We start from the raw sequence: 27,676 nt of genomic DNA, 5'->3' as shown, positions 1-27,676 counted from the left end.
TAGCAACAAAGGAACAAAGTAGAGATGAGAAATAACCTGAAGGAGTGAGATAAAGAGGCAGGTATTTTCTGGTGCTGGCTAAAGACAAATGAGGTGGAATGAAAACCCCACAGACTTGGCATTTGCACCCCGATGTTCGATAGTGCCGACTTTGGGCTTTTCAGCAAAAATGTAGGCCCCAGAACATATTCCTTTACAAATTAAACACTGGCTGAAGATAACACTAATGATGACATGGTGCCACTTGGAAGCTATTCTAGTCCAAAGTATATGAAGTATGTAACTAAGCTATTTGGTTATTGTTTATTTAATACAAGTTAGACTGTTGGTATGGAAGTCTCCCTTCTCATTCAAACAATTGTTATTTACAGTTTCGTAACACTGGATCAAAAGATTTTGATGGGTACTCCTAACCGCAGATTTCTCACCTTTAAAACTTCCTGAGGGGGCCAGACAAGATCCAGAAGATTTTTTAGCAGTGCTCATGTACGCACATTAGTAATGTTGTGTGCTAATGTGTCAACTCTGCTCCAACCCAGAAGTGACAACAGGACCTGTATATATGTGCCACCAATTGTATTCCTTTCTATGTATTCATGCACAAATTAGGAGGTAGCTTCTATTATTTTCTTGTCAGATGCAAAGCTTTTTTCTTTCAAATTTTACTAGTGTGGAAAGGTAACATGACCATTTCTAAGACTACACGTTTTTACACCTTATAGGGACTGCCGCAGTTGTCTGTGACCGATCATTATGAGGCATCCTTCTGGTTTTGGGGTTGTGCGGGGGATGTGCCCCAATGAACCCCAAAATGATCCAGGACTTCCACACCAAACTGCACATACCTGAGCACCGACAAAAGTCATGCAACAGATCTTTGTCACACCGCAAGTCTTTGAGTAGGTCAAGATAAGAAAAAGTAGCACAGGAAGTCCAAGTAGCCCTCATACCAACTTCGCCGCTCTCCATCTGACAAGTCTTGAGGACATCAAGGTGACCCACTGTCTAATTCCCCATGCCCTATTGAAGAGCTGATTATGCAGTGGATTTTGATGCACCCTGAGTTTCTCTGTCTGTCGGTGATGACACAGCAAATTGAGACTTTTAAGTAGGCCACCACATTTTCGCCACCCTACCGGTTCCCTCTGGTGTCCCTTTGGGTCCCATGGATTCGTGGATGCCTCCAACCGTGCTACCGCCAGCTGGTCTGCCCTTGGTGCCAGCTGTGCCTCCTGAACCCTGAACTCATTTTGAGTTCAGCTCTGACTCCTGAGCCTATTTCACACCTGGCACCATAATTTGTGCCAGTCCCTGCCATGTCCACGCTGGCACTGACGTCGTATGAGGACTTTGAACCCATTGTACGGTCCGATTCTAAGCTGAATCCATTTTGACCTTGGACAACGCTGCATGTGTGCTCAGTTCTTATAAGCCTAGCCCCATTCTCTTTTACTGCAACAAGACACTGCCTTTACTTAGCGTTCGTCCTCCAGTACTTCAGCAGCTCTTTTGGTTGGACTCTGACCTGAGCCAGGCAGTTTTTGGCAATGATGGCGTTGGTGGGGACGAATGTTCCCCACAATAGGATGATGACAGTTATAATACGGACCTGCAAGAATCTGGGTACTTCCCCAGACAAGCGGTAGGTTTCTCACCGAGTACTGCCAAAGAAGAATTGACTTTCTTTGCCATGGTTATTAGAAGGGCAACCAAAGTCCTAAACTTTGAACTACCTTTATTCGAAGTAAAGAATGGCATGCTCATAGCGGTGCTGCAATCTGGATAATCCTCATCAAACCTGTGCTGCCATTTAATTAGGCCCTAACTGACAGTCTTGTGGTCACTTAGTCCAAACCTTGCACTTGACTGCCAGTGATCAGACTAGTGGATTATCGCCATAAGCCAGCTTCTGGCTGGTGACCCTGACTTTCTCACTCAGCACCCTGCTCCAGAGAGCCAGGTGGTACAGGCCTCCACCAGCCAAATTAACCTCAATTCATTCACTACAACCCTGTCAGACAGTGAGTTGAAGAGCATGGAGCCTTTTGGAAAGAGGATATTTTTATCAGCTAGCTTTGCCCTTTAATCGGTTAACACCAGCTGCTTGCAGGACAATACTCCCGCACATTATGGAACTCAGTTGCGGAAATTTTGCACAGAACATTCAGATGTAGGAGGCGGCCAAGTGAGTCATCTGCTCCGGGTTGGGCATAATAGGCTCTGTATGGATGAGATCCACTGTCTTTTCAAGAGACATTAAAATGTCACTCATCGATGTGCCTTTCGACAAGCTTCGCCCGTTTAACGGGAAGGCTGACTATGCCCTTGAGGCCTTTAAAGAAAGGGGAGCAACTGCATGCTCCATCTGTCTTTTCACTCATGTGAGGCAGCACCTACAGCATTTTCAGCTTGTTTGAGGCATTGCTAGGGGCTTCGACTTCAGTCAAGGTTCGCCACTCTACTAAAAGGTAACCCAATTCATTTGGGATTGGGGTAGGAGATCTAGCAGGCAGCGCTCAAGCCAACAACGGCAACAAACATCCTATTTCCCAAGCCTCCTGCAGCAGCCTCAGTCCAATTTAGTTTACCCTTTTGCGTCACATGACCACCCTGTGAGATGTAGGATTACTCATTTTCTCCTTGGATGACAAAAAATAATATTCTACAGGTGGGTACTACATACAGTTTAAAGAGACTACACTGACACTCCTTTCCATCCTGCCACCTATTCAGCCTAAATCACAGCAGCATTCAGAGGACCATTTGTCCACTTTGCGTCAGAAAGGCTCTTATGGATTAAAAATCATTAGAGAGGGTCTCGGCCTCAGTAATCGAAAATGGCTGCTACTCATGCTATTTAATAGTGCAGAATAGGGACAGAGGCCTTCACCCTATTTCTTCAACGTCTTCATATTGAAAGACATATTTAAGATACATTGGCCCAGATTCTCTCTGCTCTTAACCGAGGAGACTGGATAGTGGCGTTGGTCCTGCAGGGTGCCTATTTCCATGACCCCATCCTACAGGCCTACAGAGGCATTTTCAGTTTGCTGTGCTCTTTTTCAGCCTCACCAGTGCCCCATGGTGTTTGCAAAGGTGATGGCTATACTCGCAGCTTATCTTCTGGGGTTGGAAGTACCAGTCTTCCCCTACATTGATAACCGGCTTCTGAAGGCGAGCTCGCCTCAGTCAGTCATAGACCAACCCTAGACAAAGGCAAATCTGCATACACCTTTAGAATTCACAATCAATGTGCCGAAGTCACACCAAACTCCTTTGCAGAGGCTCCCTTTCCTTTGAGCCATTCTGCATACGGTGCATTTTTGAGCCTTTCCTCCAGAACAACAAGTCCAAGACATCTTGAATATAATCTTGATATTTCTACCTCAGTCCTGGGTGTCATTAAGCATGGTTCTGGTGGCTTGTGGGACTATGGCCCTCCTGCATCCTGCTTGTTAATCACACCAGAAGGCATATGTGGCATCTGCTGTGGGATCTCAGTTCTTAGTGGGCCCAGTACACAGGGAACCTGTTGGACTCCATCCAGTTTTTGGAGGAGACTGCAAAAGATCTGCAGTGCTGCCTGCTCAACTGCAATTGGACCAGCAGCAGATCCTTCTCCCTACCTCACCCGAGCTGAATGGTGACAGATTTGTCACTTCTGTGCTGGGGGTGGTCTCTAGGAGAGGTGAAGTTCAAAGGACTCTGGTCTCCAATGTAGGTCTGCATTGACATTAACCTGCTGGTGTTGTGGGACAATCACTTGGCATTAAAAGCCTTCCTGCCATCTGCCAGGGGGAGGCTGGTTCAGGTCCTCACGGATGACAGCACCGCCATGTGGTATTGCAACAAGCAAGGTAGGGTTGGGTCCTGGACTCTGTGCCAAGAGGCCCTGTGCCTCTAGACCTGGCAGAATCACCAGGGTATCTGCCTGATAGTATACCTGGCAAGATTTTAAAACACCAGGGCGGACAAACTCAGCGGGTAGTTCCTAGTGGATCACGAATGGCAGTTGCACAGGATGTCATCCCGCAGTGGTGAGAACCCAAGGCTTAGTTTCTTCACAACCACGTTGAACGTGTAGTGTCAACACTTTTGCGCATTGAAGTTCCCAAGAAGGCTGTCTCTGAGGCAAATTCCACTTCGAGTGAAGCTTGGGACTCCCGTATGCCTTCCCTCCGCTACCCGTCCTGCCCCGATTTCTAAAGAGTAACATAAATTACCATCCTAGTGGGCCTGGGAAGTGTGGCACCCAGAATGTCCAGGCATGAGCATCTATCTTCCGATCAGGCTGTCCCTTCAGAAGTATCGTCTGTCACAGCAGGAAGGCAGTGTTTTGCACCAGGCTTGCCACAATCTACATCTCCATGTATGGAGATTAAGCAGCATCAGTTAACTACATTCGATCTACCTCCCAAAGAAGTGGATGCCATCCTGACAGCCAGGCATCCTCCTACAAATCCATTTATGCAGAACACTGGAACAAGTTTATGGCTTGGTATGGCATCCATAGTACAGACCCACTGTAAGCCAAACTGTCAGATGTGTTGCTGTTTGTTCTATCTTTGGTCATCAAAGACTTGCTGTGGGCACTGTTAAAGGTTACTTGTCAATCTTTTTGCCCTTGCGTTTGCCAGACCAGCTGTCCTTGATCAAATTACCTGTTCTGATGTATTTTCTCAAAGGTTTGGTCCATATTTTTTCCCACAAAACCTTTGTGATGCCACACTGGGATCTTAATTTGGTCCTTATGTTTCTTCTGTTCATTCCCTTTGAGCTATTAAACAGCTGTCCCTTGTGTCTGCCGGCCATGCAGATTATTTTTTCTGATTTTGATAACATCAGCATGTTGCATGAGCAGGCTTCAAGCTGTTAGTTCAGCCACCTTATACCACCTTCTTTGTAGACAAGCTGCTGCTGAAACCAGAGTGGCTTTTCTCCCTTGGTCTGGCTGAAGATGGCTGATAGCCAGAAACCGGTCCTAGGATGCTTGATTCCGGTCCAGGGAAGACATGGCTTGGCAGGTCGTGCTGGACTGTTCCCATGAGGCACAGGGTCAAGGCTGATTTGCATATTGCCATGTCTGAACTGGGGTGGTGTGGCGAGCAAGAAAACGATGGATTTAGGCCCAGATCTCTGTATTGGGGTGAATTTATGACATTGTTCTGCATTCTGTCCATCAACTGTTGTTTTTGCATTTGTCACCCCGAGTGGGACGGGTATGCTCAGACGTGAGTCCCGTGCTCTCCACGCCACTGGAGTCAAGCTATCCTGGCTGAAGACTGCTGATAGCCAGATACCGGTCCTAGGATGCTTGATTCCGGTCCAAGGAAGACATGGCTTAGCAGGTCGGGCTGGACTATTCCCATGAGGCACAGGGTCAAGGCTGATTTGCATATGGCCATGTCTGAACTGGGGTGGTGTGGTGAGCAAAAAACAATGGATTTAGGCCCACATCTCTGTACTGGGGTGAATGTATGACATTGTTCTGCATTCTGTCCGTCAACTGTTGTTTTTGCAAAGATACTCATGCCTAAGACCAAACATACGGAGGCACTGCCTAGTGCTGGAGAGCCCTCCCAATCCCAAATTGGGAAGACCGAGGACTCTGAACCTCCTGATGTCTCTACACTTTCACCTCGACAAAGTTCTTGCTGCAATAACAGACACTGAGGTCACCCTCCAGCAAGACATTAGTGCAGTATCAGTGGGCCATGGCCTTTTAAGAGCTGAACACAGTAAACTGGCTGACTGAGTCAATGGAGTTTAGGCCTCGATGGGGGAATTACAGCTAGGATTCAATCTCTGGCTCACAAAATGGAGAACTTGCAGGGAGAGTGTGTACCCTAGTGTGGCATGCTGAATATGTGGAGGGGCGATACCGTTGCAACAGCATTAGAGTGAAGGCTCTTCCTAAGGGGGCGGAGGGGAGCGATATGGTGTCTTGCTTGGAACATTGGCTTAAGACGGGAGTTGCACCGAACCACCTTACCTCTTTCTATGGTTTGGGATGGGTCCACAGTGTGTCGGCCTGCCAACTGTCATCCAGTCTATCCCCCATCCAGTGGGGGATAGACTGCTCCACTATAAAAACAGAGACACCATACTCCAAAGAGCACTAACTGGTAGGCTGTTTATGGTGGACAGTGAAAAGGTGTCTGTGTTCTTGAATTTCATAGTGGCGTTCAGACACAGCAGGCCTCTTTTCTGGAAGTCAAAAAAGCCCTTCGAGATGAGGGACTGCAGTTCTTCCTGATTCTCCCTGCAAAGCTTAGGATCCTCCTGGATGGTAGTACCCACTTTTGTGAAGACCCGAGTGCCGCATGGCTGGGTCGACATTCCCTAGAACTCCGCCCAGGATAGGGCCCACCAGACAGAGACTCAAGAAAGAAACACAGGGTGCATCCCAGGGTAGGGTCCTGAAGAAATCATCCCCCTTCTCAGACAGAGCAGGAACAGATTGTGGCGCTGATAGCAGTGGCTGACATAGCACTGACTCAAAAGACTGAAGCTGAACCTGGCACCCGCTCGGAACATAGATCATTGGCAACAAAATAGGACACCTCTTTCTCAACAAGGAACACCTGCCTACAGTGACCCCACAATCCATAGATGTTCTGATATGAAGGACCTGCACTAGAGGCTGACTGCCCTGTGGTTCTTTGCTTGGGGCTGTAGAATGGTGAGTGAGAAGAGGAACTCGAGTGCTCAGTTGGGTCTTTGGCTACTGAGGCTTGCCTATTTCTACCTTTGTTGTTCGGCCAGGGGCCCCGGATAGTGGGTTCTCTGAATACTAGACACTAACTGGTCCATGTGCCTGGGCACACACTAAGACTGGGGCTAACGCAGCTCACAATACTCCACCTACTCCACCCGGATTTGCACCTGCTCGATACCTGGTGGGGGTATTCTACTAATGTGATTTATACTGTTCAGTTTTGTGGGGCATGGCCATTGCTTGGCTTCTCTCGAGTTGGGGTTCAATAGGTATGTCTCAGGAGTTACGTTGCCTCATTTCCCTTAGGGGTCGAGGTGGGGGGGAGTGGTTGGGAGCTCGGGGGAAGCATTCACATTGCTCTCCTGTATGACAGGTTCAAGATTTACCTTAACCTTCATGTCTTGGAACATCAGGGAGATGGGATCGGCCACCAAGCACCACAATATCCACAGATATTTTAAGTGGCACAGAGTACAGGTGACTATGTTACAGGAGATACATCTCACGGGGAGGAGCCTGACCATTTGAGGCATCGAGGGAGATGGCAGTTAAATGCCACCTCTTACTCTAACAGTGCCAGAGGGACTCTCATATGGATAAGGGCAGGAACACCTTCCGCACTCACCCATTTCACCATCAATAGGGAGGGAGAGTACATAGTGATTAGGGGTAAATTGCTAGGTAAGGATGTTACCTTTGGAAGTGTGTATGCCCTGATCCAAGTTCAGGTGGCATTCTTCCAGGCGCTATCAACCCTACTGGCTCCTTTAATAGCGGATTATCTCCCATTGGGAGGGGATTTTCATTGTGTAATAGATGTTACAATAGACTGCTCTACTTCCACCTTACCTGGAACTGTGGCACATAAGACCTCTGAAGGCTTTTTGGGACTGATTGGAGTACTGAGGGTTGGCAGACATCTGGAGAGTTCAGCATGGACAAACGCAAGAGTACTCATACTACTTGCACATTTACCACCTACAAACCAGGCTGGATATGTTTGTCTGCTGTAACAGACTTAGCCAATATGTGACCCATACGGAATATTTGGGACGTACACTGTCTGACCATAGCCCATTTCAATTAGGGTTCCGATCGTGTGAGGCGCGCTCAGAGGATCCCACATGGCGTCTTAACCCCTTGTACCTGGAGTATATGTGCCTCAGAGACTCACTAGATACTGGTATGATAATTCACTCACAACCAGAGTTCCACGTCTTCCGGTGTCCTGCAGGGGGATGCATTTAAGGTGGTGGTCTGAGCCCACCATTTAGGGCAGTCAGTGGAATTGCCAGTGGGATTGCGGAGGAAGCTCAATGGAGACCTCCGTTTGTTGGACAGGAAACTCCACTACCTTGACAATGCTCTGGGGTTGGAAGCAGAAGTGCATGCCCGGCTTCAGGGAGCCTAGGAACAACATAGCGCTGCGTTGGGCGCTTGCACTGCCAAGATGCAAAGAGTATATTACCAGAGCACAGAATGAGGAGGGTAGACTCAGCAGGCACTTGGTGTGGCTGATCAGGTCCGAATTTCGTGAGTCACCAATCATGCAGATTCTGACAGGTGATGATCAGGACGAGCTGGGCCCAGCGGGACTGTCCTGCCATCAAGGCGCTTTAATGGCAAAACTCATTGGTCAAGCAGTGGAAATCCTGCGGCCGGGTGTACTCTTGACTGTGGTCCTAAATGCTGGAAGCATTGCTCACAGAGGACCTCAGGTCTCCCCTTTATGCTCCGGCACTATCATTAGTGGGACTCCCACTTGAAGATCCACTCCCCTTTTTCACAGAAGTGCAATTGGATGCCTGGATGAACGCTGCATTAATAACAGTGGCAGACTTCTATAAGCTGGGCACACTGATCCCACTTGATGACCTAGTAGCTAACTATGACCTACCCCTAACTATGACCTAACTATGACCTACCCCATGGCATATTCCTTACTTATTAGGCACTGGTGCGAACTTATGGAGACCTGTGGCCAGCAGGGTGGGACGAACCAGAGCCACATGCAGTGGCGCAACTGCTGGTGTCCATGGACACAGTACAAAATGGCACCACTGGGCATGGCTCAGAAACCATTGGTGACACTCAGAGGCCGATGGGAAACACTTCTGGGGCAAAATCTCACAGACTCAGAATGGGGTAAAACACTGGCATAGCCCAAGAGAGTTTCTAGAAACATGAGGCTAAAGTACACCCAGTTTAACTACGTCTAAGTGATATATTTGACTCTCCACAGACTCCAGGTAATTCATGGAGGGAAGCCTCGGCCCTGCCTTAAATGTGCCTTCCTGGATGCAGACTTTGACCACATGACCTGTAGCTGTCCCCACTTCTGGCCATTATGGGAGACAGTGATGCAGACTGGCCATACTACTCTGGGCCACACCCCTGATTGTACCTGGGAATCAGCCTCCTGGGGCTGTTTTCCTGATCCCGGAAATGAAAGTAGCTCCAAAATCATAGACTTAGCACTGGCTCTGGCCAATAGGTGTATAGAAATGATGTGGAAATCAGCGGTGACCCCAGGGCTCATGACATAGTTAGGCAATGTTACGGTCTGGGCAAGAGTGGAGGAGAGAGCCCTGATTAGAGAAGATGCTCTGGGTGTGCGCAGATGCCCAAACGTAGGGCTATGGGCCGAGATACTAGAGCTATGGGAACATCCGGGGAAAATACAGAGAGGGAGTTGGAAGAACAGGGCACACTGACTGGAGCAGCTGTGAACAATTCTACTGAGGACACAGGTGATGAAACAAATGCACACCGAAGGAAATCAACTGATTGCAACAGTTGAGGGAGATATACTGCATCCCAGAGGGACAGAATCATGGCTCTCAAGGTGGTCCGACCACCTCCCCCCCTCCAATACATTACTCTCCTTCTCACTAGGCAATCAGTCACTGACCGGTGCAAAGGTGGCCTCTTTCCCCTTCAGTCTCACCCACCCCGCCACCCTTGCTACAGACAGTTAAGCAGCCCCTGGCTTTACTCTTCTTGAGACTTCCTGATAACGCTTCCCTTGTTCTTGTGACAGACCCGAGACAGTTTGTTATATTTTTTGTTCTTTCCTGTTTATACATTTCATTGTAATGGCCCCTGCAGACTCCCTTAATGGTACTACTGGACACTATTACAAGTAACACTAAGGACTGGATGTGATTACTGAATCCCTGAAAGCCTAGAACGAGGGAAGTAATTGGCTAGATTCTAGTGTTGTGGAATAGAGAGACCATAGAACAGCAGGCACCCTATGCACTGTACAAGAGGCTTTCAGTGACAAATTACAGAGTATTAACACTAGCTTGAATGTGATACTGATTAGGTTTTATAATGTACGTGGGACCGGGACGGAAATGTCAATTGCCTTAGTAATGAATGTTTGTATTATCCTTTTATACCCGATGTAACGTCAAATTTCTACTATCATGTTCAGAAAATTGATTATTTTCTGTATTCATGAGTTGCAAATTAAAATGCTAATAAAAATATGATTTAAAAAAATAAAAATTAAACAATCTGCTCTCTACTCCTATAGAGCCTATAGAATTAATATAATGTATCTAATTTTACAACTAGCTTCTTCAAGATAAATCTGGTCACCAACACTTTATCTCAATGAGTGTGAGAGATACAGGGCTTGTCTGTGTTTTTCTATGACAATGTTTTTCTATGAGTGACACCTTCCTTTCTAAGATTCACCTGTCCCAGAAAGAAGTCCTGCCTGTGCTCTTTCCCTTCTCACACTTCTTAGAAAAGTGAGGTTTCACCAGCTGGACCTGAAGAGGGATTTAGGCTCTTGTGCTTAGAGCATGAAAAAGTTTCTAGTAGGTATTTTTTGTTGTATTGAGGCTTTAATGGTTTTCTCAAAGCAGATCTAGAGATGGATCATAATTTTCATCAAGACATGCTATTGAATGTACTACCCTGAGGTGCCTCATAGCTCATTCAACTATTCATATCACAACTTTTGCACTTCAGAGGAAGTATTTCACTCCATCACATCAGTCTTGCTTGCAGCTAAAACTTCCTGCAAACATTTGCCAATCAGTTATGTTATATTATACAGATTTGTAGAACGCACTATCACCCGGAGGGTATCCTGGCTCTTACCAGGTGTGAGTCTAGGCACAGCTAGTGCCTCGTGGTTTTACTCGTAAACCCAGGTCTCCAGCTTCTTGCGTAATTCAAGAGTAAGGAGTAGGTTCTTATGTGTAGCAGCAGGTTGGTCCGTGCTTTAGGAGCAATGTAAGAGAAGGTTTGACCGTCAGATCTGAATGCATGGGATTTGTGCAAGTAGGAACAAGCAGAAGTTTCTGGACCGTTTGTGAAAGCAGATGCAATTGTTGAGGTATGTTGGGCCAGTGTTATGTAGTGCCTTGAAAGTGTAGGTGAGGGGTTCAAATTGTGCTTATTTGTGACTGGATTCAAGCAAGCCGGGCTGAAGACGGCTGAAATGCCAGAAACTGGTCCTCGGAAGCTTGTTTCCGGTCCAGTGAAGGCATGGCTTGGCAGTTAGGGCTGGACTGTTCCCATGAGGCACAGGGTCAGACTGATTTGCATATGGCCATGTCTGAACTGGGGTGGCAGAGTGGGCTAAAGAACGGTGATGGATTAAACCCAGATCTCTTGACTGGATGTGAGTGTTTGATTGGTTCAGATGCTCCGTCCATCGCCACCCCCTTTTGTACCGCTTTATTCGCCATGAGTTGGCAGGGTATGCTCAGACGTGAGTCCCTTGCTCACTTTGCCACTGGATTCAAGCAAGCCGGGCTGAAGACTTGAAATGCCAGAAACCAGTCCTCGGAAGCTTGTTTCCGGCCCAGTGAAGGCATGGCTTGGCAGTTCGGGCTGGACTGTTCCCATGAGGCACAGGGTCAGACTGATTTGCATATGGCCATGTCTGAACTGGGGTGGCAGAGTGGGCTAAAGAACGGTGATGGATTAAACCCAGATCTGTTGACTGGGTGTGAGTGTTTGATTGGTTCAGATGCTCCGTCCATCGCCACCCTCTTTTGTACCACAATTATGAAACAGGCATGCCTGGATTCAGTAGAAGAAGGTTTATTTGTTACTCATCGACGCAAGCACTCTCCTCTGCTCCTTATCTCTCCATGCTGAAGCTAACAAATGCCTCTCTTCTAAATCATAACATTCGTAGTCTACATCCCACACAAAGCATTCCAATTCTAGCCTGACATTAGATTATTACAAGGCGGAGATGGCAATGACTTGGGTAGGCATGTTGCAGTGCTCTGTAGACTCTGGTAAGATGGAGTGCTACAACATTTACTCAGATAAGACTTTTTCTTCACCACTTTCATTTCATTGTACTGTGTGGTCACCATTCAGAAGTTGAGAAATATGTGAGGGGAAAGTATCTATGAAAAGAACATGTCTCTTACATTTGTTAACCCGCTTTCTGAAGGAAATATTCTTCTCCTGCTGAGTAATCATCTACCCCTTGCCACCATCCCTATAAGGTCAAAAGTTATGTTGAGCGACATTGTGATTTTTTTTGGCAGTTTAGCCATTATTATGCCACTGTTTTGTGGTCAAATATTTGGCAAAGGGAAGGCCATGTCTCTTTAGTAAAGATTGATACCTCACTCCTTACAAACCCAATTTTTGTATCCCTGATAATATTGCTTCGGTCCCCACCCACTTGACAAATATGCACTATATGTGGTGGGAAAAAGTGTATAGGGAGATATCCAAGAGAATACACATCTAAAACTGATCAGTCATACGATTTATTAGTTATAAGAGGGGTCTGAAACTAATTTTTCCTTCACCTTTAAAATGGAATTACCCTTAGGAAATTTTTCTCTGTACAGAACGTTGAAACCATTTAACAGATGGTCACCAAATTGCTATTGTCTGTGGTCTCTCAGTACTTAGTGCATGTCCTTGGTTTGGCAAAAATCATTTTAGTCATTTTGGAGATCAAAGGCAAACTATGAGTTTTCAGTGTGCTTTTCACAATAGTGCTATACTTCTAATGGTGTGTGAACACCCAAGTAGTCATGCATGGACAAATAGATCCACAGTATGCATTTGCAACTCTTTGTACATGCGTATTGGACTTTCTCAAGTGTTTTCCTCCTAATATTTACAATTTTGGAGAAGAAAACCGTACAAAAGAAAAGAAATATTGAAAAAATAAAACTGCACGGATCGAGAGACTTGATGCTGCATTATTCATCGTTGTGCAGGCATGTCTGTCCTCTTATAAATTTCTCTCCACAGTATGTGAAGGTGGTTGGAGACAGATTTGTTTTTAAAAAAGCAAGGTCTTTGCTCTGATCCCTAGGACTGGCCAAGGTCAGGAGGATCCATCCTCTCCTTACCTGACCGAAGAGCAAGAGAGAGAGAAAGGATTCCCTCCTGTGTCTTGTCTAAGGGCCAGTGAGATGGCCTTGTTGCCCTTTGACCTTGCCCCAGGGTGGAGGGCAATCAACATTGTAGTGGAACAACTTCCGGCTCCCCCATTGTGTGCTAGCCTGCTGAAGTGTATATTATATCATGTTTATTTATTATAAACCACGTACACTGCAGCTTCTTGGGGCTGAAACAACATCACTGAAGGGAAAAGCTCACTGATCTGAAGGTTTGCAAAATAAACAGCCATGTTTTCAACAGATGTCTGAAAAAAACATGGGTTTGTTCTGTCAGAAGAGCCAGAGGAAGTTTTTTCCTCTGGTGTCTTCTACTGAAAAGGAGAGCTTAAGAAAAGTCATAATAAACTGTATCTGAATGTCTAGAAGAGAGAGTACTAATTGGGAAGTGAAAGGTATTTAGGCTCGGAACAGTGGGGTTTTAGCATAGATTTCCTAATTAACAATTGTCATACCCTTGAAGACAATCCTAGATTTAATGGGGGGTCCAAGGCAGGGATTTCTTCACTGGACTAAATGGATTTCTTCTATCTGTATTGGTAATCAAGAAAGAAGATGTATTCTGAATACGTTGGAGTTGAAAATAAAAGGAAGTAGATAAGTAGACATGTGGCAGTCAATTAACATGTTGTGCAGTGTGCATAAATAATTAAATAATTCTTGGTGTTTAGCACTTTGTCTTCTTTCCTCTCGTTTACTCCTACCTCTCAATTTACTTGCCTTAATGCTGGAGTAATACTTTAGTTCTAGGTTGCCAAATTTGTCTCAACCGGTTATGTTAGTTATTAGCCTCTAAAGTCCCCATCCATACCAGCAATGTCGAAAAAGTGGTACCACCATTCCCGAACGGTCGGGGCATTCTTTTGCAGCCATTGGCGAACTATTAATAATCTAAGATGAATACCACCGCCACTAACCCTGTATTATGAAGGATGCTTGTCTGCACCATTCCAAGTATGATGGCTGCTCTTATTGCATTGATATTAATATTGATCCGTGTGCTCGTTTCTCGAAAGACCTGGGTCCAAAAACTATTGCATTTCCCTGCAGGTGATATAAATATGGACAACATCTGCGTCTCGATCAAGACATCCAAAACAGTTAGTCAGAACTGCAACCCCATTTATGTAATGTTTTAGGAGAATAGTAGAGGTTTCGAATACGTTTATAATGATGAATCTAGTATCGGTATGCACAAGATTGAAATATCTCCCATGATAATTTCCTTCAAAACCTGCATTTGTAGGTACTTAAAGAACCTAGAGGTCGCTAATGAGAATTGAGAGGTGACGTCGCTAAAAGATTTTAATGCATTTCTGTCAAAAAGCTGGCTAGTGCTTTGTAGCTGCTTTCTGGATCACTGATTCACAAATATGTCATGTGAGAGGCTAGAGAAGCTAGGATTATGCCAGAGTGATGTATACCACATGAGTTTTGACATCCTCAACTTCTTTGAAATAAGGTCCTAAATAAGGCCAAAGCAAACATTGTTTTAAACATGGCCTTTCAAAATAGGACGGATCAAAAAACCCAAAATTACTATATAGATCTGAGTAAAAGCATTTAAGACAGAGCGAGATGTTAATGATTCCAATTAAAAACATCTTGGAGAGAGAAGCCCAATAACAGTAATTTACTGATGGAAGAGCCCACCCACCCTTTAGAATCTGACGTTGTCATGGCACAGCAGGCCCTTTTGTGGCTCCAAATAAATGGCGACCCAGACCATTCTATTTTGCACAAGAACACATAGATATTAAAATGAGCAGTGCTCGAAACAATAGTAGACATTTAGGAAGAATTGTCATTTTTATGTTAGAGCGACCCTGAATACTTAGAGGTAATCCATCCCATTTGGCTAAACCGTTTGTGGTTTTAACCTAAGTGCTTCATAGTTTAAACAGATGATCTCCTCATGATTTACTGATATTTTAACTCAAGACAGTAGTACATGTGAGATAACGAGGGTCGATGGGGGGCTGTTTTCTATTATACAGAACTTGTGTATTACTTGAGGTAAGAAGATAACCAGACACTTCTCCATATTTGGATGCAGCGTTTTCAATTACTGGAAGTGTGGTTGGTGGTGGGGGGGGGTAAATAAAGAAATATCATCTATATATGGAGCACGTTTGCAAGGCTGGCCATTAATCGGGAGAGACACAGGGCGAGAGGTCGGGGAGAACCTCCTCATAATGGTACCTCCTGCCCTCTGTGCCAACATCGCAGGTATGAAAGGACACAATCAATCAACCATCAGGGAAAGCCTGGCACAGACACTTTCATTGACTAAAATTTAAGACTTGAGCTTGTTGCTGCCACCTAAAACAAGCCCAGATAAACAGTGCCCTCCTTGGGCCAGCTGGTCCACCCCCATCTTCTGCCGCAGGGGTTGGGCTAACCAGCACCCCTGACTTCTTCCCACAACCGGACCGATCAGCCTAACCCTCTAATGGATAAGGCACAAGAAGCCTCCTTCGGCATGCCAGGTATGGGGTCTGGCTAAGTTGAAGTGATAGGAAGTGGCTGGGAACAGCCTCACCCCTTCCCCAGTAATCTGTGGCAGGCCGCTGAGACTGCCCAGGAGAATCTGAAGGTTTCAGATGGACCCACTGGAGTGTGTGTGTATGTGACCTCTATCGTGGGCCAGACGTGGCACGACTACACACATTCTTGGTTGGACTACTGAGAACAGTAGGCCCCGGATTCAACACTCTGCCACACGGCTCCATCTGGTCTGTCCCGAACTTAAGTGACCTGGTTTCAGAATTGTCTGCTAGCAACTGGATGACACAGGATAGTGGGGGTTATGCTGGAGCACTCTCAAAGCTTGTGTCTACTATGTTGGCCATCCAAGCCATGCTCCCCGCAACACTCTTAGTAAGATTGGGCCTATTTCAACCTCCCTCACCCTACCTACAGTTGAAGGGGAAGAATTAGCCACCTCCCTCAATATTGTCAAGGCGCAAGGGGACCTTGCTTTACACCCACTGTCACCTTGCCCAGGGTTAATGTTGCGTAATTGGCCTCTCCCCTCGCCTAGCCCAAGGGGAAAGGGGGCTTAAAAAAAATAGAAGTTCATGCATCTCAACACTAACAATTATATAGCAATAAGTTCTGACCTCATCCCAAGAAATTTGTGCCAGTGTCTACTACCTTTACGAATTTGCTACTACATACTTCTCGTTCCAACCCCCGCAAACACTCTGGCATGCACTGCTCTGGAATGCACACAGTTTTAAATTTTGCATCATAACAATAATGCTATATAGTGTTCCTCCAGCTGGGGATTTGTGGTGCATTTAGGGCCATATTACGAGTGTGGCGATCCATAATACCGCTGAACTGTGATGGGGGTCCCACCTCCGCAACACTACGGGCCCTCCCTCACTATTTTAAGTGTGGCGGTCGGACCACCACAGGACAGCTGCAACGGCCGGGGATCCAGGATCCCGCAGCGGTCTCGCAGTGGTCAGAGGCAGTAATATGCTGGTGGTGCGACAAAGACAACCTTCTCATGGCGGTGAGGCAACAAAAGGGGCTCTAGCTGGTCCCTTGTGCCTCTGGGCCTGGAGGTGCAAGCAGGGAGGCACATGTTGTGCCCCCTGTAAATATGCACCCCCAGTTTCTGCATGGTGTGGCATGTATGCCACACCTTGCAAGAAGGTGCAGTCGGCAGTCTGAGAGCGGCAGTCTGCCTGTTAGGCTCTTTTATGAGCCTGACAGACCGCCGCTCTCAGACCAAGGCAAGACCGCCCGCCAGACCAGGAAAAAACTCCTGATCTGACGGGCGGTCTCACCACAGGTTTGGCAGTTCCACAGCGGACATCGCGTTGCACCATCCGCTTTGGGACCGCCAAACTCTTAATCAGGCCCTTAATGTTTTCTCCAAGTTGTTGATCTTTGCGGATGATGGAGAAGCCTCCCTGAACTCTTTTTATTTTGATGATGGGATCTGGAGCATAATATTAGGCCCACTTTGATGCTCCGCTGGGGACTGACTCTTGTTACCTTCCAGGCTAAATATTGTGAACTTTAAGTAGGTATGAGTTGTCTCTGCAAGGATGTTTGTTCACAATGGGGATGCAGCTCTTATAGCCCCCCACCTGACCAGTGTCAATTTTATATTTTTTGCTCGTATTTTCGTGGTCCTGGTGATCCTCTTACCAGCAGCAATGAAAATTCCTTTATGAGTTTCTAGTATGATTGTTGAATGGAGAGCGATTTTCGTTTCTGTAAATTTGATCTCCTAGTGCTTATTTTGTTGTATAATCAAATCCAGCTTCAAAGGTGCACAATTGTGGTGCTTGAGTGCCAGTCCCACTCCAACACCTCTTATGTAGCCACTTGGTATCTGGGCGCTCTTTCAAAAAAGTGATGACTCTGCAGAGGAATGTATGAATCCAAAATATGGTTACTAAACATAAGTCATATGTTCCTCAGGTCACTATTCACATTCAGCTGAAATTCACTTTGTTGCATATCTAGCAAAATGTATATAATTTCCATACATTTCATGCATTAAATATCTGAAATGTTTTGTTGTACCCTCACCAGTCTCCTTTCCATCATCTTTTATAGGCATTGTGTTAACGGAGTCCCTGGCAATGACACCGGCTGCTGCAGTATCTGGTCTCTATTTCTCCAACCCAAAGTCCAAATACTTTGCTGTTGGTAAAATTTCAAAGGATCAGGTAATTGTCTTCCACATAAATTAGTAATCTAAAAACATAGCTACTTCTAGCTACATGTTAATATATTTTGTCGGTGATGTACTAATACCTCTGTAGCCCACTATTCTCCGACGAACCCCAAATATTGCACTTTGTTCAGCACTGATATTCTATCTATTTATGTAACCAAACGAAAAAAAAAATCTTATGGGTAACTTCAACAAGGTGTGTAATAGCTGACAATGTATGCTCTGGCTACGTAAAATAACTGTATATGACCAAATCGACAAGTCTTTACACATTGCATTAACACCATTACACAATCTAATACTTTTTCCTCAAGTAAAGGATATAGAAGCTATGGGCTTTATTTAGAGATTGGCAGGCAGTATATTGTGTTACAAACATGGCAGATATCCTGTCCCCCCTATTTCAGGTGCCTTATGACAAATGGCCTTGTAATACAGCAGATGAGATATGACACATTTTGATGTAGCGTCCCATTCGCTAAACTCTAAGTAAGATCCCATGTCATTAATTGCATTATGCTGAGACAGACATACATTTTGTTTTATTATTTACAACCTTCCCCAAAATATGTAAAGTGAACAGAGCCCAGTCAGTGATTTCAAAATATTAAAATCGGCATGAAATGCACCACTTGCACAGCTATCTTAAGGAGCAAGTTTATGCGTTGGAACCGTCTGTTATTTGTTCCTCTGTTTTTCCTTTTACAGCACCTGACATAAGTACTTTGGGACTTTGTAAGAGATTTGCATTCTCCTGTCTTTCACATGTTGTAGTAATTCCACGCTTTGGGGATTTCTCACCATGTATCCTCCTAATATGCTGGTTAAACCTTACATGACCAACATGCTTAGAGATATCTACCTTTTGATATATTTGACCCATACATGGTCCCTCCACCTTCTCTTCATTCAACCAGGAGAGGAAGACTCAAAGGTGTTGAGAGTTGACCTGTGTCCATTAACACTAATCCATCACCCAGGAGTCTCTTCCTTGGTGGCCCAAATATAGTTCAGCTGCTAGAAAGAAGATAATCGTTCAGCTCACACACAACCCTTAACACATTTAAAATGTAAAGCAACAAAAAGGGATGTTTGCCCAGTAGACTACAAGGGACCTAGTGCACCTTTCCCAACAAATTCTACAAAAAATACATGTACCTGCAGTTTAGTGCCAAATATTTCATTTTTATGTATATAACACACAACAGAGTACCAGTTAGGCACTACCCTCTCTGTGCAATGAGAGATCCTGAATCTACTCGCAAATGATTTCCTTTGAAACTGTTTTTTATTCTATTGTTTTAGTCTAAAGCACTGCTTTGTCAATATTGTGGTTTATTTATTTAAATTCTATTGGCGTGGAGCCACTTTTCAGATGTTAGGAAATCACTGGCTAAATAAAGAAAGTTACCAGGTGTAATAATCTGTCATTCTAGATCAGAGGCACCCCCAAGACATAGTTCCAAAAGATCATTAAGATATCCTTGGCATCCCGCTTCTGGTAGCTTTGTAGAACTCAAGGCTTAAACCGACCAGGGCCGCTGGGGGTGCAAGAATTAAGCACACACAACAGTGTTAAGGTGTAAGAAAATTAAGATGTGAGAAAAGTCTGATATAACAATAATACATAAATAAAATGGATCATCTTACTGCAATGCATTCAAGTACACACAAGGTCAGATGGCTGGGTGATAGTTGCGCTGAGTTGTGACAAAAATCTATATATACAATATGGCAAGCTCAAAGGATAAGGTGATGGCCATCCACCAACAGCCAAACTGGTAATGAAGAATCGGTACCATGTATAATACAAAAACAAAATATATCCTGAGCTAAGAGCAACACATAAAGTTCATCAATTCAATCACAAGTCGAGTAATCTTCGTCTCTTCATTTATTCAAATATAGATCTTCTCAAAACAGTCGGCTAGACTGTTTTGAGAAGATCTATATTTGAATAAATGAAGAGACGAAGACTACTCGACTTGTGATTGAATTGACGAACTTTATGTGTTGCTCTTAGCTCAGGATATATATATTTTTTGCAATGTATTCAAGGCTGTATATAAGAAGAGGAATGAATTGGTCTACAATATATGTAACTAATTTATAGGTTTAGGCAGTTGAACTTTGTAATAAGTATTAGCAAAGCACACTTATTCAAGTTTCTATGTTAAAAATATTCGGCAATATTTTTGTCGAATGACTGTCTAGTGGAAAATGACTTCCTTTGTGCAGTTTCTTAAGACAATTTAAAAAAACCAAATCATTGGAGACCTACAGTTGAGGATCCTTAAGCTATAAAAAATACTTTGAGAACCACTGCCAAAGCTGGAGTGCATATTGCTCAGATCATTGCAGTAGCAAATTTTGGACTCTTATCTTTTTTTTCCATACAGGCTCTTTGAGCCAAAATAACTTCATGCATCTACCGGTTGCTCATGCTGTCCGATCATATTATGTTTTTTTTTTAAAACTAGTGTGATTGGTTGGATTTCAGGCTAGAACAGTGACTGGTTTGAAAATCATTTGTCGCTTTTCATTTATGTTGACGCCACACATTTTGCTTTGCAACCTGTGACCAAATAACGGTCCAGTTTGGTTTTAGTTCCAAAACCAACACCTGTGGTCCTTTTTACAGTTCCAGCTCTGCTTCTATCACTTCACCTAGAATCAACAGCTCTAGGATTCATGAAGATTCTTATATGGCTTACATGCACTTTGGGTCAGATCAAGGTTGTCTCAAGGCACACAGTATTAAGCTGAATGTCTTGAAGGGCCCTAGGTATAATGTCTGGTGGAGTGTAAGACTGTTTCTTTAAAAGGCCTGTAATCCAATTGGAACGAAAACAAGGCAGGTAGCTCTTCGGCAAATAAGTAGCTCTGATGCCTGCAAAAAAGTTCAGTATCCAGATAGGTACACATTTGTTATTAGATTAGTGGGATTATCAATCCCTTTAACTACAGTGAAATTTACTACCTGTTGCATTCGGATGTACGTCGTTACAACGCATGCTTTTACAACGCATGCCTTTACGACGCAAGTTTTACAACGCAAGTCGTTACAACGACTGGCGTTGGGGGGCACTGGATAGTGAATAGTTTAATTTACTATTCCAACTCTAGTCCCCGTGGATAGTAGGGAAGGTGTTGGATAGTAAATTAAAACTATTCCCTATCCTAGAGCGCCCCCAGCGCAAGTCGTTGTAAAAGTTGCGTTGTAATGGTTGCGTCGTAAAGGTACTGCGTTGTAAAAGTTGCATTGTAAACGCTGTTCCCCGTTGCATTCACTCACCTTTTGTAGCTGTGTTCACCTCTGAAAATTCCATTCAAGGTGCACAGTTTAGTCCATGATGGTTCTGAAATCCTGGCTTTTCATTAACATTATCCAATGTTCCCTTAAACCTTTCTGTTGGAAACATAAACATCATGGCGTGTGAGTGCCATGGGATGGACAGAGTTTCTCTGCTCTTATTCCCTTAGTAGTACTGTATCTGCAGGGTAGTGCTGCGATGCCCAAAGAGTTGCTTTCATCTTGCATTTGCTTCAGAGAGATTAACTTCTTATCTGGGTTAATAAAAGCCTTTTTGATCAGTCGCTTCAAAGATGTCGTAGACATATCTGTTTTACTGTTTCTAGACATTCTAGTTTGCATAACCTAGAACTAGAAAAATGTTAAAGGTTTTATTTCAACACACTAAATTCTTTTTTAGTGTGTCACATGAACGGTCACCTTGCCTTCTAAGAAGTTCATGTAAATGTCTTATTCACTCGCGCCTTATAGAATCAATCACTCCAGCACCAAAGACATGCTGGTAAATTCAGAAGTATACAAGGACTCTGCAGACTTGTTCAACAAAGGGAAGGCAAATACCCTGCTACAACACAAAGAATTTGCCCTCTAGATAGATCACTTTACCACTGATCATTTAGCATGAAGCAGAGTGTCTACTTTTATGGAAGCAGAAAAAACATACCTTTGTAAGTGCTTTAGTTAACTTTTAGCAAATTACTTTTTTCAACACTCTCAGTCCCCCCGGTATTGTCTGTTGTTTCATATACTTGAAAAGTAAGATGAGTTATGTTTTTGTGTTAATCATAGGCTCTTGAAAAAGTAATGATAAAAAAAACAAGTATCCTTAGCCCTAGATGGATCTCGTGGGAGTTTAGTGTCTTCAAGGAATATGGAGGGGGTGGAGTGGAAGACCGTATTGTCTGTGAAATGCGGTCTCTATGAATACCAAGTTGTGCCTTTCTAACTATGGCACTCCCCGCTGCCTTTGTTTTTTTTTAAATCACATTAAGTCTTGAGGGTTTTCCTCTAATATTTGATGTTTTATGCATACTGCATATGTGACAGCAATTTTTCAGCATCTATGATCCCATAGCTTGTAGTAATCAACTGGAAAAAATATATTCCATATTATTCCAGTGGAATTTGTAGGTTTTGTCATTTTAGCCCCTTGAGTACAGAAGGACCCAAAAATGATTGAAGTGATTGTTTCCTGGTCTTCTCTTTCTATCGTGAGGAATTAGCTAAAGTTTTTTTTTTATAGTTTGCCATCTTTTAGAGTTGTTTCACTCATGGGATTTAGTCAATAGGACATCTTCTGCGAATGGGAGTGAAGTTTGTGTAGCATGATGTGGCAGAAAGCGTTTTCCACTCCAGGGCTGGATTGGGAACCCAAACATTCCCTGGCAAATTTTGTCAGACCAGCCCCGTACCGTACATAGTGAGTGCAGCGAGCGAGACTGACCACTACAAAGGGTGGTTTTGGGGGGTTCTTCCCCTAAGAAAATGTGGGGGAAAATGGTGCATCCTAAAACTCATTTGTCTTTGTATATTTATTTGTATTACCTTTTAAAGTATAGCAAATGACCGTACTTTGCACCAGGATATGGCAATCTTTATTTAGGTGCTTCAATGATTCCCTCACTATTACCCTCCAACAGCACCTCTAATCTTTCCTTAGCCCCTCGCTCATGTATGTTATTTGTTTTATAGCAACTCTCATATCAGTGTAGGTTGTCGTAGCACTTTACATCACACACTCCTACAGAGACAATGAATCATGCATGTGTAATTAAGTGTATAGAACATTTTTCATAAGGCATAGAGGACATCAAGGTGTAGAATTCCCATGCATACCTGTAGGCTCTTTTTTAAGAGTGCTTGGTCTGGAGAAGCACAAACTCGGGATTCAGAACATAAAACAGTGGTAAGGATTGACTTTAATTACAAAAATTCAGTTCTGCCCAAACAAGTGTTTTTTTCAGGAACATCAGGATCATGAAAGACTGGGAAAACATAACTTTCTAACCAGTACCATGCAGCTTGCATTCAGCTCTTTGATGGTAGTTCATAGCTCACAGTGCCAGATTACGATTGTAAATTATGAACTGCACAGTAACAAAAGAATCTCCGTGACAAAAGTAGTAACCTAGTGAGCTATGCACATATTGTTCTTTGATATGCATGGTACACCTTCTCTGCAGCAGGCATATTAACCTTCTGCGCTACCTTAAATTAGTCAAAACTGCCACTAGACAATACTCTCATGTCTGTCCAGCAGGTACATTAATCACCAGAGTTAAATTGACACAAAAAACAATTGTTGCCCAAACATGCTGAATATACAAGAAACTTTGCAGTGCTTTTAAAACTACTGCACTTCTATGAAACCGGCCCACAACCCTTCCAGCCTCTCTGGGAAATGCCCGGTACGGCCAGTCTGTCCTTGTTCTGCACCTTGAAGGAGAAATCACAACCGCTTAAATTATACAATACATTTTGATATATTTAATTTATTGCCTTTTTCTTTTACAGGTTTGATACTATTTGAACATTTTAGAATGGAGGGGGGGGCACAGGCCCTCTTTTTAATTACCCTCAAATGCGTGGTTTTGTCTTGCGTGGTAAAGATTTGAATGCCAACAGTTTTTACGATGTAACAAATACATGTAAAATGTACTACAAGGTAAAAACTTTGTAGCAAAGGCTGCTTCCCTCCCACAGCTTAGTTTCTGTTTATGCTCGAGGCTGATGCTTCTCTAGATGTTTTGGGAGAGTGAATGCAATAGTTTCTCTACATATAAAAATTTTCATAGTGTCTAATACAAACTCTCTGTTATGCTTTCTCGGTATGTTCCATCCAACCTGAAGCTCTAATTAGACAGCTAGAAACAAACATTCTGAGTCTCCTCTTTGGAGAGTGTTGTAGGTTTGTGTCAGCAAATGGGAGGATAAATATTATAAAGTTTGGTCATATAAACCAGTCACCCCACAGTATCATTGTTATTTATAACGGGAGTTATTTTCCAAGATGTAGTAATTGTAGAGAAGATGCATCATATATGAGATATGTTGCCCTTTCTCCTGCATCTGTTGAGGAGAGATGAGGCATGTCTTAGCCATTTTTTTTACATTTGACTGGTCTGTAATAGCACCTGTATGGTATTTGCAAGATTGTTCACTTGTAGACTCACTTAATATTGCAGTTTATTTAACCTACCCGTTTCCCCAATCTGCAACCCTCAGTTATAGTTGTAGTTTTTGTCCACATTCCTTGATGTGTTCATTCAACTGCCTTGTGTCTTATTTGTGAGTACTTTTAACTCGTCACCGTTTCCCTTTCCAGATTCTAAAGCCCATTCGTTGTAATAAAAAATCTGATGCCTACTTCTAACCCCATATTCCTCACACGTTGAATATTTTGTCAGGCTTGATATGGAAACTTTTCAACAGTACCACTCTGTGCCAATAGATGGTGTAATGCGGCTCCGCAACACCATTGTTCCATTCCAGAAGTTACATGCAGAACCGCATAAATACGCCACCCCTGTTAGTTGACATCAGTTCCTTTCTTTCTGTGCTATCAGACTCTGATCCGCAGCTACTCCTTTATCTTTGGTGAGACTTTCTTTTTTTTTAAATGACCCTAAATCCAGTGTGCAAGGGAACAATGTCACCTCCCAAAACTACAGGTTTCAACCCTTGAAAGGAATTTCACTAACTAATGGCTTTGCTGGATCCTCATGCGTTATGCCTTTGGTGTCGGAACACAATTCCAGGGCCTGCAACGACTGAACTGAGATGAATTTTCAGGCTATATGGGACTGTGATGTGAAGCTTTATGTTGCCAAATGTCTAAAGACACCGCGCCATGACCAGTTGAGGTTGAAAGGAAGGTCCCATTCCCGTTCCTAAAGTCATTCCTGCCGCAAGTCATCATCGCAGTTGAAGTCATTGTGTAAGTCAAAAGAGAAGCATAAGAAGATCAAGCAGGGCTCGCCCCTTTATGCTACTCTTGATCTCCAGAGGAGTTGCAGTAGTGTCACCAAGCCTCTGATGTTGAACACCTTTGCACCGTATTACGAGTCTCGTCCTGATTCAGCCAAGTTTCTGTGTTAATTGGCTATGCTGCAACAGATTGAGGCCTTCCACAAGACCATGTTGCACCTTGTTGGCTCCCAACTGGCTCCTTCTGTCGTTCTTAAAAGACACAAGGAACCGCAAGTTCCTCTGGCCGAATGTCCGCTGAGGGTTTGTCTTCTGTGCTAGCTGGATTCTTCAATCCCCTTCGAATTTTGCACTGGTTTCGGTGCTGACTTTGGTTCTGGTGCCTGCGTTGGACCATCATGCATTGAGGTTGATGCCGTCGCCGTAGAAGGCTCAGACCGTCATGCCCTTTGACTACCGAGCTTGACTAGTCTTGAACTCGACCAAGGCCGCGCCCTGACCCACTGGGCTACAGCCTTCTGCCACCCCAGTTCAGACATGGCCATATGCAAATCAGTCTGACCCTCCCTGTGCCTCATGGGAACAGTCCAGCCCGAACCGCCAAGCCATGCCTTTCCTGGACCGGAAACAAGCTTCCTAGGACCGGTTTCTGGCATTACGGCCGTCTTCAGCCAGGCTTGCTTGAATCCAGTGGCAAAGTGAGCAAGGGACTCACGTCTGAGCATACCCTGCCAACTTATGGCGAACAAAGCGGTACAAAAGGGGGTGGTGATGGACGGAGCATCTGAACCAATCAAACACTCACACCCATTTAACATATCTGGGTTTAATCCATCACCGTTATTTAGCCCACTCTGCCACCCCATTTCAGACATGGCCATATGCAAATCAGTCTGACCCTGTGCCTCATGGGAACAGTCCAGCCCGAACCGCCAAGCCATGCCTTCCCTGGACCGGAAACAAGCTTCCTAGGACCGGTTTCTGGCATTACAGCCGTCTTCAGCCAGGCTTGCTTGAATCCAGAGGTAAAGTGAGCAAGAGACTCACGTCTGACATACCCTGCCAACCTATGGCGAACAAAAGCGGTACAAAAGGGGGTGGTGATGGACGGAGCATCTGAACCAATCAAACACTCACACCCAGTCAACAGATCTGGGTTTAATCCATCACCGTTCTTTAGCCCACTCTGCCACCCCAGTTCAGACATGGCCATATGCAAATCAGTCTGACCCTGTGCCTCATGGGAACAGTCCAATCCGAACTGCCAAGCCATGCCTTCACTGGACCGGAAACAAGCTTCCGAGGACCCGTTTCTGGCATTTCAGCCGTCTTCAGCCCGGCTTGCTTGAATCCAGTGGCCAAGTGAGCAAGGGACTCAGGTCTGAGCATACCCTGCCAACTTATGGCGAACAAAGTGGTACAAAAGGGGGTGGCGATGGACGGAGCATCTGACCCAATCAAACACTCACACCCAGTCACCCTATGTTGGAAGGGTATGCCCAGACGTGGGTCCCTTGCTCACTAAGCCACTGGAGTCAAGCTATCCTGGCTGAAGACGGCTGATAGCCAGAAACCGGTCCTAGGATGCTTGATTCCGGTCCAGTAAAGACATGGTTTGGCAGTTCGGGCTGGACTGTTCCCATGAGGCACAGGGTCTTGACTGATTTGCATATGCCCATGTCTGAACTGGGGTGGCTTTATGAGCAAAATAACGATGGATTAAACCCAGATCTGTGACTGGGGGTGAATATTTCGCCATTGTGCAACATTCCGTCCATCATCTTGTGTGTTTTGCTGTTCACCCTATGTGGGAAGGGTATGCCCAGACGTGGGTTCCTTGCTCACTAAGCCACTGGAGTCAAGCTATCCTGGCTGAAGACGGCTGATTGCCAGAAACCGGTCCTAGGATGCTTGATTCCGGTCCAGGAAAGACATGGCTTGGCAGTTCGGGCTGGACTGTTCCCATGAGGCACAGGGTCATGACTGATTTGCATATGGCCATGTCTGAACTGGGGTGGCTTGGTGAGCAAAATAACGATGGATTAAACCCAGATCTGTGACTGGGGATGAATGTTTCGCCATTGTGCAACATTCCGTCCATCATCCTATGTGTTTTACTCAGCACAGTGCCGACTTTGCAGTCATAATGCGGAGAGCAGCTGAGAATATTGATGTACAACTATCAACAATGGAGGTAAGATAAACAAAGGCCTTAATAAACCGGCAAGACACATACTGAATCTATACTTCCTTTGAACGAGGCCCTAACAAATGCCCTGCTAGCTGCATTCGTAAAGCAATGCTCTAGATCATCAGTGAAAGACAAATAGCTTGGCGCTATCGCTGCGCCCTAGATGACCCAGCTTTTTTGACTCAACATCTGACACCTGAGGGCTTGGTGATACAGGCCTTAACTGGCGAGATTAATCTGAATGCCTTCCCAACCCCCTCCTGGATTGTGAATCAAAGCACTTTGAGGCATTCGCCAAGAGCATGATTTGCTCTTCCGGCCTTGCCTTGCGCTCCGCCAAGGCTAGCTGTCTCTTGCGCCTCCACTTTGGGACACAGTAGCCCAAGCTTTACTTGCTGTGCCTGAAGTCCACAGAGTCCCTCTC

General features: G+C 44.6%; 1 protein-coding gene across 1 annotated transcript in view; it reads left to right on the top strand.

Annotated features, from left to right (window-relative positions):
• MTR (5-methyltetrahydrofolate-homocysteine methyltransferase) overlaps positions 1-27,676 on the top strand; it is a 454,402-nt gene that overhangs the window by 405,359 nt on the left and 21,367 nt on the right. Inside the window, exon 32 of the mRNA XM_078648574.1 lies at positions 17,701-17,813. Coding sequence (XP_078504700.1) covers positions 17,701-17,813 — 113 coding nt within the window. The remainder of the gene's footprint in view (positions 1-17,700; positions 17,814-27,676) is intronic.

Source organism: Lissotriton helveticus, chromosome 6, assembly GCF_964261635.1.
Source record: "Lissotriton helveticus chromosome 6, aLisHel1.1, whole genome shotgun sequence".
NCBI classification, from domain to species: domain Eukaryota; kingdom Metazoa; phylum Chordata; class Amphibia; order Caudata; family Salamandridae; genus Lissotriton; species Lissotriton helveticus.
This window is presented reverse-complemented; position numbering and strand designations above follow the sequence as displayed.